The sequence below is a fragment of the Arachis ipaensis genome, chromosome B09, assembly GCF_000816755.2.
Source record: "Arachis ipaensis cultivar K30076 chromosome B09, Araip1.1, whole genome shotgun sequence".
In the NCBI taxonomy this organism is placed as follows: Eukaryota; Viridiplantae; Streptophyta; class Magnoliopsida; order Fabales; family Fabaceae; genus Arachis; species Arachis ipaensis.
The window spans coordinates 142,341,874-142,358,200 of record NC_029793.2 but is presented as its reverse complement, the minus strand read 5'-3'; the positions used below and the strand labels follow the sequence as shown (position 1 = coordinate 142,358,200).

The following is a 16,327-nucleotide window of genomic DNA, read 5'->3' as shown; positions in this document are numbered from 1 at the left end:
ATCTATTTACAAAGTCACTTCCAAAATTCTCATTTGAAAGATTGGTACATCAGATTGAGATGCGTCGATTTCGAGACATTAAATAATGTTGACAAGAGGGGAGACTATACTCTTTTTTTCTTGGTCAGATTTTGGTCCCTAATGGATTTTTCTTAACAAGTTTTTTAACGAGGCAGTCCCAATCTCAAAGGATATTATACTCTTTTTTCTTCACAATTTTTTTTATGGGATTTTTTTATTAAAATTTTAATGAAGCATAATTTTAAATGGTCATTCAAAGAAAAGTGTTGTGATAAGGGATGAGTTAGATGTCCATTAATACTTGGACGGCTCAGTTTCTCAATAAAAGAAGGCTTTAATGAAATTTGAAAAATCAAAGCCTAATACGTGTATAGTTAATAACACACAGAGAAATAATAATAACAAATACTTTTTTCTCTCTCTTTACATTGCAATAATATATAAAATTTTCTTTTCTTTTTGTAGATTTTTTTAAATTACACTTCCCCGGTTCGACTACAACGCCCCCTCCTCTCTCCTTCATGGCTCCCATTCGGGCTTTCTTATCACTTGTACTATCAGTCAGTTACTTCCTTCTCTTCTCTTCTTTCTCCATTTCCCCACTGTTCAGTTAGCTCTCTTTTCTATATATATACCAATTTGGAATCATGTTTTACAGAACGGGAGAAAAGCGCTACCAAGGAAGCAATCTCTATACTCCACAAGGTTCCCCCTTTCTTTACCCTCTTCTCTTCACCGTTATTATTCTCATGTTTTAATGTTAAATGCTATTAATAATCAAAAGAAAATGCTACATGCACACACAAAAAGTCATTATTTGTGTAAATTTATACACGTTGATTCACATATTTTTCTAACTAAATAATTAACTACTGGAATAATCAGCCATAGTAGAATAATCAAACTTTTTTTTAGTAGTATAATAAAAAAAAAAAGATTGAGATGTCAAATACAGATTTCTATACGCAGTGGCGGATTGGTGACTGATTTTTTATGTAAACGTAGCATGATTGGGTAGCAAATAATGATTCTCTGTACAATTCATTCATTAGAGAGATTGGAGTATATTAATGCACAAACAAGATCTTCTAACTTTTCATACAGTTTGCCAGGCCCTTCAGCAAGGGTTCTTATAACAGTTTGAACAACCTTGAAGATGATAATGCTTCTAAGAAAAGAAGGGTATGCACAGAAGATGATGCTGAGGAGTGTTTGGACAACAAGGAAAAGGAAACAGCCTCTGCCACTGCTAACTCTGGAGATGGTATTGAGTATATATAGTTGGACCTTCTTTTTTTCGTCTTCCAGTTTTGGGAGGGAGAAGAAGGTAGTGTTTTTGGTTTGTTGAACTGAAAATTCATGGCCTCAATGGTGGCAGGTAAGCTTTTAAGCGGGAGCGGTAATAGAGCAGAGACAGACGCCGAAGGAGTTCCTGGTCTTTCCCTGGTTAAGCTTACAAGGAGTGGTTTGCTTCTCTTTACATTTCCGGAGGACGCATTGCCGGACACTGTTGATATTGTGTCAAATATCATTCAAGCTTATGAATCAGGGAGTGTTAAATCACCAGCGTAAGTAAATTTGCTTATGCTTTTAGTGTTAGTTCAAAATGTCGTGTTCATGGTTCTAGGAAGTAAATGGTGGTGTGGATTTATGCCATTCCCTTCTGGCCATGGAAGAAAATGAAGACGTATTTCTTGAAGAAAAGCTGAGCCAAGATTTTTGTTCAAGAAAACACTGATTGACTTTATGATCCTAAGTGGTTAAACAAGTTTGATACTTGGTTGACCTTCCACTGATACATTTGTTCAGCCTTCAAGCCCTAACAACCATTGATGCAGTAACTTTAAGCTTTTGAAACGATTGATAAAAATGTGGAATTGCATATCTTGCTTCTAATTTTTGTTGAGTGGGCATATTAGGTTTGCGAATGGAGACTAGAAAAGTCTTTTAGTGAGTGATTTCAGTTCACGTCTTTTCTGGCACTAATGGTGAGCATATTTTCTCTGCAGCTGGTGCCATCACATTTTCCCAATCCAGGCTACCTGTGGTTTAAATGAGAAAGAGCTGCAAGAAGTAGTATCAATGCTAGTTAAAAAGTTTGTGGATGATAAACAGAACATACTTGAACGACCTGTAAAGGTGCAATACAATATTACCTTTCTGATGCAAATGAGCCTCACCTCATGATAAGTCCTGTACTCATCAACAAGTCTTGATATTTGTAGATGAATTAAAATCTTAAACCAATCTCATACGATATAAGTTTTAGACAATCAAAGTCCATGTTTAGCAGTATTGTATTTTATTCTGTAGTTTGCTGTTGGGTACAACCGAAGAGGAATTGAAGAAATGAAGTCTGTGAAAGAAAAATCAAAGGATTCCAATGCATTCAGTTTGCTAGACCGCAATAAGTGCTTTGGCATAGTGGCTTCTGCAGTCAATGATGTGGTGGGAGATTCAGTAGTTGACCTCAGGACTCCAGAGGTAAACATGTTGTACGCCCCAAACATAGTCTAGCTTGTGCTACTCACATTTGCGCATACTCTCAGTATTGACTCTATTGTTGCAGCTGTGTGTTCTTGTCGAAGTGCTCCCCATTTCCGGAGTTCCAAATGGGTCGATAGTGGTTGCTGTCTCTGTCCTCCCTAGGAACCTTGTTAGTACGAAGCCTCGGCTCTGCGTCAGGGCCTTGAATTCAAATACAAAGGAAGGGTCTATGGCTGAATGAGAAGTGCCGGTGATTCTTTCAGATGGCTTATGCTGGAATACATGGCGCATCCCTTATGACTCTTTGATACAACAAAAAGTAGCCCCTCTCAAACTCGGCTGAAGGTACGAGCAATAGCCTAACAAATTATTCTGACTCTGTTAACAAGTAGAACCTGCTGTCAATTTTGCACCCATTTATAATGTGGCTATTATGTCAATTGAATGTGTTTTTCGAAAACAAAACTGAAATACAATGGAACCCTATTGTCTTGTGATACATGAGTGGGTTTATATGTTGTACTTCACCAATTTCAATATCTTATGGTATATTGATGAAACCAAAAATAGTTTGCATCTGATATAGAATTTTCTGATATGCATGATGTATAGTCAATTTAGTAGTCCAGGTGTAATTAAACCATGTTAGAAAGCTTATTTCTTACAAGCTGAGGTCCATAAATTTGACAATTAATGTGGTAATAAGCATGTGGTGCAGTATATATTTGTTTATTACTTTGTTTAATTGTCATAATCCATAAGTTAATTGTTACCGTTATGCTACATGCTTCAACTACTAAGTCTAAACAAGTTGGTCCAAACTCAACGAAAATTAGTTTCATTAGTGAAAGTGTGGATACACGCTCCAACTACATAGAACGTTCCCGCGCTCCTCCTCCTCATTTGTGTGTTTCCTCCTCATCGTCGTTCTTTTATTGCTAGCCGCTGCGTTTTTTTTCTTTTCCTCTTCCTCCTCCTAGTGATTTTGCAGTATTATGTGTTTCTTCTTCTTTTTGTTTGATTTTTTCTTGTTTTTATTCTTGTTAAGAGAGTAAAACCAGAAGAATCATGAGAAGGTAAAACAAGAAGAAGATGAACAAGAAAAGAAGATAATAATGAAGAAGAATGAGGAGGAGATGTTTTGAGTTATGCAGAATATATTAGCTAGATTTAAAATTTACATGCATGTGTTTTTGTGATTGATTGAATCTTGTTTGTGTGCTTCTTGTGAACTGAGTTTGTTTGTGTATCATCATCATTGAGTAACTTCGGTGCATTCTGGATTTAGATAAGGTGCATTTGGTTTGTGCTTGTTTTGAACTGAGTTTGTTTGTGTGTCGTTATCATTAAGTAATTTCGGTGCATTCTGGATTTAAATAAGGTGCATTTGGTCTAATTGAATTGGATTTTATGTAATTAGTTCATGCAAGTTAATTGTAGTATTTCTGGTGTCATTTAAGCCATATTAATGACTTTTTTTGGATTTAAAATTTACATGCATGTATTTTTGTGGATGATTGAATCTAGTTTGTGTGTTTGTTTTAAGTTGAATTTGCTTGTGTGTCATCATTATTAAGTAATTTCGGTGCATTATGGATTTAAATAAGTTGCACTTGGTCTTTTTTTTTTACTGAGTTTGTTTGTGTGTCGTCGTCATTAAGTAATTTCGGTGCATTCTGAATTTAAATAAGGTGCGCTTGGTTTCATTGATTTAGATTTGGTTAATTAGTTCATGCAAGATAATTGTAGTACTTCTGGTGTCATTATTGATAACTTTTTTGGATTTAAAATTTACATGCATGTATTTTTGTGGATGATTGAATCTAGTTTGTGTACTTATTTTGAACTGAGTTTGCTTGTATGTCACCATTATTAAATAATTTCGGTGCATTCTGGATTTAAATAAGGTGCATTTGGTCTGTGCTTGTTTTGAACTGAGTTTGTGTGTCATCATCATTAAGTAATTTCAGTGCATTCTGAATTTGAACTGTTCTACGTATAAAAAGAAGACGACGATAATGACAATAACAATAACAATGATGATGATAGAGGAGAAAGAAGAAAAAGAAGGAGGATATCAAAGAAATTCATATGAGAAAAGGAAGAGGAGGAGATGGAAATGGAGGTGGTGGTGTAGTGGTAGTGACGACGACGATAATGAAAGAGAATGAGAAGGAAAAGGAGAAGAAGCTGGAAAACGATTATAACAATTTAATTGGACTTGATTAAGTATTTTATTTACTTGATTGTAAAGTTTTAATCTAATTGTTATGTATATCTACTGTTTTCATATGAGAACACGCAATATAAGCGACTTAATAATAATGTGAATCTGGTTTTGAAAAATGAGAGAAACAATAAACATTATGTTTTGTAACTTGTAAGTTACAACTATAGCATATTAGCATCATGGAATTTTGATTGATTTAAAAATTAATATATAATATTTGAATTTGTAAGCGGAGAGTTGCCTTATCTTTTATCAAAATCCACTCTATTTTTATTCTTCCAAATTACAGAGAGAAACTGAATTATCATATCAACATATGTAAGTATTACAGCATAGGATTCAACTGGTTTGCATTTTTCTCATATCAACTGTATTCTCTATTTTGTTGGAAACCACATAGATTTAACACAAGAAATAGCAGTCTCACAAGGGATGTGTGAACAAGGAAGATCACAGATGATTTCGACAATAATGCAAAACCCCCCTAAAAATTACCATGCATCAAAACACACAAGATTTCTCAATATTAAATGATATTATTATCAAGGACCAAAACTACATGGTCCAATTATTTTCAGCTCAATATCAAATATCAAACCATATTCAGCAATAAACAAGCAAATCATATTCCTTCAGCTTAATCAGTGGCTCTAGGGATGATCTCAATCTTGTCACCAAGCTCAACCTGTTGCCACTCCATGGATTTATCACGTTCCATCACTCTGCCATGGTGAAGAATGTGGCACCCATCCTTAACAACAGGAGTAATATTCTCTCTGAAATTCTGCAGATTTTCACTCAACTTGCGAAGCATACCTCCTGCAGTGACTCGAACATTAAACTTGAAGCTTGGAATATTCTTGGATGAAACCACCACTGAGTAAGTCTCTGCTGCAGGATCGGTGGTGCTACTACTACCACCTCGAACCTTAACCACCATGTTTGCATACACACTACTTGGCACCAACGCGAAGATCACATGAATGCGAGAGTGTTCAGCGATGCCATAGGACTCCAAGACCTGATCATCTTCAAGGATCTGCATCTTGAACAACAGATGTTGGTCTGAAATGGGAAGCGTAAGAAGCGTTTGCAGCCTCTCCTTGAATTTTAGGACCGTGCATTTGAGGTCAACTTCCATGAACAATGGCGTTGGCTTCATTTTCGCTGAAGACTCCAATGTGAAAACCGCGACAATGCAAGAAAGGAGAAGTTCGTAATTTATAGTGTAGGGTGAAAATCCTAAGCTTTTTTGGTGCAGAGTAGTTTCAAACGTATTTTGGTAACACCATAAATGTATAATCTCGTTCTGGATTTGAATTTAATAGAATACATAAATGATGAATTGACTTGAAAAATGAGTAAATGATGAACGAGAATTGTAATTCATCTTTATAATTAGGGTTTTGCTAGCTTGTGTTCTAAGGACACCTGTTAAGATTATAAATGAATAAAAAAAATATTTTTAAGTTTGCAATGCATTTGTTTTACATTTTTTTTAAAAATTTAAAAACTTTCACTAATTGTAATCTTATATGAGCTCTAAGAGCACATGTTAGTTAAACTTTTTTATTATTATTCTAATACTTAATATATGTTATTTTTAAAACAAACTATATACAAAAATATTCAACACTTTTTTTATTTAGAAGTTAACAAGATTTAAGAAAATAAGCCAGGATTCTCGATCATTTTTCGGGAAAAGATAACCAAGTATTAAATGTGTCAACGTTAAACAGTGAAAAAGAATATAAAATAGAAGTTTATTCAATAACCAACATATCTTTAGCCAATATACAGTCAACATTGGATGCAAAGCATAGTTGTTAGAATTGAATCAGTAATGAAACCAGTCAGACTATTGGTTAACTGGTTAATTAGTTCAACTGGTGAATCAATGGTTGAAACAATCTCATATAAATAAAAAATATAAAATAATCAGAAATAATATGGAACAGCAATAATATAAAGTAGCAGGTATCCTAAATTCACAGAACATATTCCCTATCCAACAATATAAAATTATAAATTCACAACAACAATATAGCACAACAAAAACAACCATATACACCAATTTTGGACAAAATCGACCGATTCAAATCAATTCTCACTGGTTCTTTTTCTTTTACGGTCAGATACCTCAACTGAACCAATTTTGTGATTGCTTTCTCAGTTTTTTAGTCTGAACAAGAGGTTTGGTCCGATTCTGACAACCATGGTGCGAAGTATGGATAATATTGTAGTAAGAGTGTTTTTTAATGAAAAGCCAAAATTGATCCTTTTTCAATAGAGCAAAAAAACAAAGACATCATGTCCAATGTAAACCATAAAAAAGTTAGTTAAAATTTTTACTGTTTACAAAATATTTCTTGCAAAATATAATGAATCATGTGTGAAGACGTATTTTTTTAAAACTTTAAATGCATAATTTTATTGGGGATTTGAATTTAATAAAAACAGGAATGATGAATTGACTCCAAAAAATTGAGCAAATAATAATTGAGAATTGTAATTCATCTTTTTAATTATCATTAGAATACTTAATTAACAAAATATTAAATATATATTATTTTTTATTTAAAAGTTTAGAAAATAATTAAGAGATCAAATTAAGATTTTTGGTAATTTTTCATAAAAAGATAACCAAACATTAAATGAGAATAAAGTTAAAAAAAGACATTAAATGAGAGTCAATGTTAAATAATGAAAAATATAAAATAAAATTTTATTAGACGACCAATATTTTTAAAAAAAATGCTATTTGTACACCAAAATCAGTCATTAAAATGAGTCCCCAATGTATTTGTGTAGAAATACATATGGTTTAATTTATTTTCAATGTGTATTTGCTTTCTAACATGTATTTTATACTAGTGGCTTACTTAGTGACTGATTTTGGTTTACATGTTATATAGTCAAACTTTTTTAGGGGATGTATAACCAACATTGGGTGCAAAATATGCGTAATGTTATAATGAAAGGAAAATAAGCCAGGATTCTCGATCATTTTTCGGAAAAAGATAACCAAGCACTAAATGAGTCAACGTTAAATAGTGAAAAATAATATAAAATAGAAATTTAATCGATGACCAACAAATCTTTAGCCAATATATAGCCATTATTGGGTGCAAACTATAGTTGCTAGAACTGAATCGGTAATCGAACCAGTCAGACTATTCGTTAATTTGTTCAACTGGTGAGTCACTGGTTGAACTGAACTCACGTAAATAACATATCAAATAGTCAGAAATAATATGGAAAAGCAACAATATAAAAGTAGCAGGTATCCTAAATTCACAGAACCTATCCCCTATCTAACAATATAAAATTATAAATTCACAACAATAATATAGCACAACAACAAAAAAAAACCATATACACCAATAATCAGAAAAAAAATCCACTATTAAACCTATATATTACACTACCAACAAAACGTCATTTGGGGAGGTGTACCAAAAGAAAAAATCATTTTGAACTGGCTAGATTATTTAAAATTGTCGGTTCACCAATTTTGGCCAAAATCGACCAATTCAAATCAATTCTCACTGATTCTTTTTCTTCTACTGTCAGATACCTCAACTGAAGCAATTTTGTGATTGCCTTGAAAGTTTTTTAGTCCGAACGCTGCCTTGACAGTTTTTTAGTCCGAACAAGGCGTTCGGTCCGATTCTGACAACCAAGGTGCGAAGTATGGATAATGTTATAGTAAGATTATTTTTTAATGAAAAGCCAAAATTGTTCCTTTTTCAATAGAGCGAAAAAACAAAGAAAATCATGTCCAGTGTAAACCATAAAAAAGTTAATTACAATTTTTACTGTTCACAAAAAATTTCTTGCAAAATGTAATGAATCATGTGTGAAGATGTATTTTTGTAAAACTTTAAATGCATAATTTTATTGTTGATTTGAATTTAATAAAAACAGGAATGATGAATTGACTCCAAAAAATTGAGCAAATAATAATTGAGAATTGTATTCATTTTTCTAATTATCATTAGAATACTTAATTAACAAAATATCAAATATATATTATTTTTTATTTAAAAGTTTAGAAGATAAGTAAGAGATCAAATTAAGATTTCTGGTAATTTTTCAGAAAAAGATAACCAAACATTAAATGAGAATAAACATATAAAAAAAGACATTAAATGAGAGATAATGTTAAATAGTGAAAACTATAAAATAAAATTCTATTAGATGACAAATATTTTTTTAAAATATGCTATTTGTACACTAAAATCACTCATTAAATTCAGTCACCAATGTATTTGTGTATAAATACATATGGTTTAATTTATTTTCAATGTGTATTTGTATTCTAACATGTATTTTATACTAGTGGCTGACTTAGTGACTAATTTTGGTGAACATGTTGTATAGTCAAACTTTTTTAGTGGATGTATAACCAACATTGGGTGCAAAATATGCGTAATGTTATAATGAGGAAAATAAGCCAGGATTCTCGATCATTTTTCGGAAAAAGATAACGAAGCATTAAATGAGTCAACATTAAACAGTGAAAAATAATATAAAATAGAAGTTTATTCGATGACCAACAAATCTTTAGCCAGTATATAGCCATTATTGGGTGCAAACTATAGTTGTTAGAACTGAATCGGTAATCGAACCAGTCACACTATTGGTTAATTTGTTCAACTGGTGAGTCACTAGTTGAACTGAACTCACGTAAATAAAATATAAAATAGTCAGAAATAATATGGAAAAGCAATAATATAAAAGTAGCAGGTATCCTAAATTCACAGAACATATCCCCTATTCAACAATATAAAATTAAAAATTCGCAACAACAATATAGCACAGCAACAAAAAAAACCATATACACCAATAATCAGAAAAAAAAAAAACAATCCACTATTAAACCTATATATTACACTACCAACAAAAACGTTCATTAGAATACTTAATTAACAAAATATTAAATGTATATTATTTTTTATTTAAAAGTTTAGAAAATAATTAAGAGATCAAATTAAGATTTCTGGTAATTTTTCATAAAAAGATAACCAAACATTAAATGAGAATAAAATAAAATAAAAAAGATATTAAATGAGAGTCAACGTTAAATAGTGAAAAACATAAAATAAAATTTTATTAGACGACCAATATATTTTTTTAAATATTATTTGTACACCAAAATCAACCATTAAAATGAGTCACCAATGTATTTGTATATAAATACATATGGTTTAATTTATTTTCAATGTTTATTTGTATTCTAACATATATTTTATACTAGTGGCTGCCTTAGTGACTGATTTTGGTGTACATGTTGCATAGTCAAACTTTTTTAGTGGATGTATAACCAACATTGGGTGCAAAATATGCGTAATGTTATAATGAGAGGAAAATAAGCCAAGATTCTCGATCATTTTTCGAAAAAAGATAACCAAGCATTAAATGAGTCAACCTTAAACAACGAAAAATAATATAATAGAAGTTTATTCGATGACCAACAAATCTTTAGCCAGTATCTTGCCATTATTGGGTGCAAACTATAGTTATTAGAACTGAATCGGTAATCGAACCAGTCAGACTATTGGTTAATTTGTTTAACTGGTGAGTCACTGGTTGAACTGAACTCACGTAAATATAAATATAAAATAATAAAAAACAATATGCCAAAAAAAACAATATAAAAGAAGCAGGTATCTTAAATTCACAGAACCTATCCCCTATCTAAAAATATAAAAGTATAAATTCACAACAACAATATAGCACAAAAAGAAAAAAACCATATACACTAATAATCAGAAAAAAAAATCCACTATTAAACCTATATATTACACTACCAACAAAAACGTCATTTGGGGAGGTGTACCAAAAAAATCATTTTGAACCGGCTAGATTATTTAAAATTGTCGGTTCAACAATTTTGGCCAAAATCAACTGATTCAAATCAATTCTCGCTGGTTCTTTTTCTTTTACGGTTAGATACCTCAACTGAACCAATTTTGTGATTGCTTTGTCAGTTTTTTAGTACGAACAAGGGGTTCGGTCTGATACTGACAACCAAGGTGCGAAGTATGGATAATGTTATAGTAAGAGTGTTTTTTAATGAAAAGCAAAAATTGTTCCTTTTTCAACAGAGCAAAAAAACGAAGACATCATATCCAATGTAAACCATAAAAAAGTTAGTTACAATTTTCATTGTTCAAAAAAAATTTCTTGCAAAATATAATGAATCATGTGTGAAGACGTATTTTTGTAAAACTTTAAATGCATAATTTTGTTGGGGATTTGAATTTAATAAAAACAGGAATGATGAATTGAATCCAAAAAATTGAGCAAATAATAATTGAGAATTACAATTCACTTTTCTAATTATCATTAGAATACTTAATTAACAAAATTTTAAATATATATTATTTTTTATTTAAAAGTTTAGAAAATAATTAAGAGATCAAATTAAGATTTCTGGTAATTTTTCAGAAAAAGATAACCAAACATTAAATGAGAATAAACATAAAAAAGGCATTAAATGAGAGTTAATGTTAAATATTGAAAAATATAAAATAAAATTTTATTAGACGACCATTATTTTTTTTAAAATGTTATTTGTACACTAAAATCAATCATTAAAATCAGTCCCCAATGTATTTGTGTATAAATACTACTCGTTTAATTTATTTTCAATATATATTTATATTCTAACATGTATTTTATACTAGTGGTTGACTTAGTGACTAATTTTGGTGTACATGTTGCATAGTCAAACTTTTTTAGTGGATGTATAACCAACATTGGGTGCAAAATATGCGTAATGTTAGGAAAATAAGCTAGGATTCTCGATTATTTTTCGGAAAAAGATAACCAAGCATTAAATGAGTCAACGTTAAACAGCTAAAAATAATATAAAGTAGAAGTTTAATTCAATGACCAAAAAATATTTAGCCAGTATAAAGCCATTATTAGGTGCAAACTATAGTTGTTAGAACTGAATCAGTAATCGAACAAATTAGACTATTGGTTAATTTGTTCAACTGGTGAGTCACTGGTTGAACTGAACTCACATAAATAAAATATAAGATAGTCAGAAATAATATGGAAAAGCAACAATATAAAAGTAGCAGGTATCCTAAATTCACAAAACCTATCCCCTATCCAACATTAACAACAATATAGCACAGCAACAAAAAAAACCATATACACCAATAATCAGAAAAAAAAAATAAACAATCCACTATTAAATCTATATATTACACTACCAACAAAAACATCATTTGGGAAGGTGTACAAAAAAAACATTTTGAACCGGTTAGATTATTTAAAATTGTCGGTTCACCATTTTTGGCCAAAATCGACCGATTCAAATCAATTATCACCAATTCTTTTTCTTTTAAGGTCAGATACGTCAACTGAACCAATTTTGTGATTGCTTTCTCAGTTTTTTAATCCGAATAAGTGGTTCGGTCCGATTCTGACAACCATGGTGCGAAGTATGGATTATAATGTTGTAAGAGTGTCTTTTAATGGAAAGCCAAAATTGATCCTTTTTCAATAGAGCAAAAAAACAAAGACATCATGTCCAATGTAAACCATAAAAAAGTTAGTTACAATTTTTACTATTCACAAAAAATTTCTTGCAAAATATAATGAATCATGTGTGAAGACGTATTTTTGTAAAACTTTAAATGCATAATTTTGTTGGGGATTTGAATTTAATAAAAACAGGAATGATGAATTGACTCCAAAAAATTGAGCAAATAATAATTGAGAATTGTAATTCATCTTTCTAATTATCATTAGAATGCTTAATTAACAAAATATTAAATATATTGTTTTATTTAAAAGTTTAGAAAATAATTAAGAGATTAAATTAAGACTTCTGGTAATATTTTAGAAAAAGATAACCAAACATTAAATGTGAATAAAAAAAAGAGTCATTAAATGAGAGTCAATGTTAAATAGTGAAAAATATAAAATAAAATTTTATTAGACGACCAATATTTTTTTTAAAATACTATTTGTATATCAAAATCAGCCATTAAAATAAGTCAACAATGTATTTGTGTATAAATACATATGGTTTAATTTATTTTCAATATATATATGTATTCTAACATGTATTTTATACTAGTGGCTGACTTAGTGACTGATTTTGATGTACATGTTGCATAGTCAAACTTTTTTAGTGGATGTATAACCAACATTGGGTGCAAAATACGCGTAATGTTATAATGAGAGGAAAATAAGCCAAGATTCTCGATCATTTTTCGGAAAAAATAACCAAGCATTAAATGAGTCAACGTTAAACAAAAAAAAATAATATAAAGTAGAAGTTTAATTCGATGACCAAAAAATATTTAGCCAATATATAGCCATTATTAGGTGCAAACTATAGTTGTTAGAACTGAATCAGTAATCGAACAAGTTAGACTATTGGTTAATTTGTTCAACTGGTGAGTCACTGGTTGAACTGAACTCTTGTAAATAAAATATAAAATAGTCAGAAATAATATGGAAAAGCAACAATATAAAAGTAGCAGGTATCCTAAATTCACAGAACCTATCCCCTATCCAACATTAACAACAATATAGCACAGCAACAAAAAAAACCATATACACCAATAATCAGAAAAAAAAAAAAAAACAATCCACTATTAAATCTATATATCACACTACCAACAAAAACGTCATTTGGAGAGGTGTACAAAAAAAAATCATTTTGAATTGACTAGATTATTTAAAATTGTCGGTTCACCAATTTTGGCCAAAATCAACTGATTCAAATCAATTATCACTGGTTCTTTTTCTTTTACGGTCAGATACCTCAGCGGAACAAATTTTATGATTTCTTTGTCAGTTTTTTAGTCCGAACAAGGGGTTCGGTCTGTTTCTGACAACCAAGGTGCGAAGTATAGATAATGTTATAGTAAGAGTGTTTTTTAATGAAAAGCCAAAATTGTTCCTTTCTCAATAGAGCAAAAAAACAAAGACATCATGTCCAATGTAAACCACAAAAAAGTTAGCTACAATTTTTACTGTTCAAAATAAATTTCTTGCAAAATATAATGAAACATGTGTGAAGACATATTTTTGTAAAACTTTAAATGCATAATTTTATTGTTGATTTGAATTTAATAAAAACAGGAATCATGAATTAACTCCAGAAAATTAAGCAAATAAAAATTGAGAATTGTAATTCATTTTTCTAATTATAATTAGAATACTTAATTAACAAAATATTAAATATAAATTATTTTTTATTTAAAAGTTTAGAAAATAAGTAAGCTAACATGTATTTTATACTAGTGGTTGACTTAGTGACGGATTTTAGTGTACATGTTGCATAGTCAAACTTTTTTATTGGATGTATAACCAACATTGGGTGCAAAATATGCGTAATGTTATACTGAGAGGAAAATAAGCCAGAATTCTCGATCATTTTTCGGAAAAAATAACCAAGCAATAAATGAGTCAACGTTAAACAGTGAAAAATAATATAAAATAGTAGTTTATTCGATGACCAACAAATCTTTAGCCAATATATAGCCATTATTGGGTGCACACTATAGTTATTAGAACTGAATCAGTAATCGAACCAGTCAGACTATTGGTTAATTGGTTCAACTGGTGAGTCACTGATTGAACTGAACTCACGTAAATAAAAATATAAAATAGTCGAAAATAATATGGAAAAGCAACAATATAAAAGTTGCAGGTATCGTAACTTAACAGAACCTATCCCCTATCTAACAATATAAAATTATAAATTCACAACAAAAATATAGCATAGCAAAATTAAAAAAAAAACATATACACCAATAATCAGAAAAAAAAAACAATCCACTATTAACCCTATATATTACACTACCAACAAAAACGTCATTTGGGGAGGTGTACCAAATAAAAAAATCATTTTGAACCAGCTAGATTATTTAAAATTGTTGGTTCACCAATTTTTGGACAAAATCAACTGATTCAAATCAATTCTCACTTGTTCTTTTTCTTTTACGGTCAGATAACTCAACTGAACCAATTTTGTGATTGCTTTGTCAGTTTTTTAGTCCGAACAAGGGGTTCGGTCCAATTCCAACAACCAAGGTACGAAGTATAGATAATGTTATAGTAAGAGTGTTTTTAATGAAAAGCCAAAATTGTTCCTTTTTCAATAGAGCAAAAAAACAAAGACATCATGTCCAATGTAAACAATAAAAAAATTAGTTAAAATTTTTACAGTTCACAAAAAATTTCTTGCAAAATATAATGAATCATGTGTGAAGACGTATTTTTGTGAAACTTTAAATGTATAATATTATTGTTGATTTCAATTTAATAAAAACAGGAATGATGAAGTGATTCCAAAAAATTAAGCAAATAATAATTGGGAATTGTAATTCATTTTTCTAATTATCATTAGAACACTTAATTAACAAAATATTAAATATAAATTATTATTTTATTTAAAAGTTTACAAAATAAGTAAGAGATCAAATTAAGATTTCTGGTAATTTTTCAAGAAAAGATAACCAAACATTAAATGAGAATAAACATAAAAAAAATACATTAAATGAGAGTTAATGTTAAATAGTGGAAAATATAAAATAAAATTTTATTAGACGACCAATATATTTTAAAAAATTACTATTTGTACATCAAAATCAGTCATTAAAATCAGTCACCAATGTATTTGTGTATAAATACATATTGTTTAATTTATTTTCAATGTATATTTGTATTATAACATGTATTTTATACTAATGGTTGACTTAGTGACTAATTTTGGTGTACATGTTGTATAGTCAAACTTTTTTAGTGGATGTATAACCAACATTGGGGGCAAAATATGCGTAATGTTATAATGAGAGGAAAATAAGCCAGGATTTTCGATCATTTTTCGGCAAAAAATAACTAAGCATTAAATGAGTCAACGTTAAACAGTGAAAAATAATATAAAATAGAAGTTTATTCGATAACCAACAAATCTTTAGCCAGTATATAGCCATTATTGGGTGCAAACTATAGTTGTTAGAACTGAATCGGTAATCGAACCAGTCAGACTATTGGTTAATTGGTTCAACTGGTGAGACACTAGTTGAACTGAACTCACGTAAATAAAAATATAAAATAGTTAGAAATAATATGGAAAAGCAACAATATAAAAGTAGTAGGTATACTAAATTCACATAACCTATCCCCTATCTAACAATATGAAATTAAAAATTCACAACAACAATATAGCACAGCAACAAAAAAAACCATATACACCAATAATCAGAAAAAAAAAAAACAATCCACTATTAAACCTATATATTACACTACCAACAAAAACGTTATTTGGGGAGGTGTACAAAAAATAAAAGCATTTTGAACCGGTTAGATTATTTAAAATTGTCGGTTCACCAATTTTGGCCAAAATCGACCAATTCAAATCAATTCTCACTAGTTCTTTTTCCTTTACGGTTAGATACCTCAATTGAACGAATTTTGTGATTGCTTTCTCAGTTTTTTAGTCCGAACAAGTGGTTCGGTCCGATTCTGACAACCATAGTGCGAAGTATAGATAATATTATAGTAAGAGTGTTTTTTAATGAAAAGGCAAAATTGTTCCTTTTTCAATAGAGC

The 16,327-nt window shown here is 30.0% G+C and overlaps 1 protein-coding gene across 1 annotated transcript; it reads left to right on the top strand.

Moving 5' to 3' along the window:
• LOC107616191 lies at positions 500 to 3,213 on the top strand (the record flags this gene model as incomplete). The annotated part of the gene is made up of 7 exons (XM_016318182.2): positions 500 to 581; positions 680 to 726; positions 1,126 to 1,285; positions 1,400 to 1,589; positions 2,031 to 2,160; positions 2,335 to 2,505; positions 2,591 to 3,213. Coding segments are annotated over 7 exons (939 nt in total), but the record flags the coding sequence as incomplete, so codon positions are not given.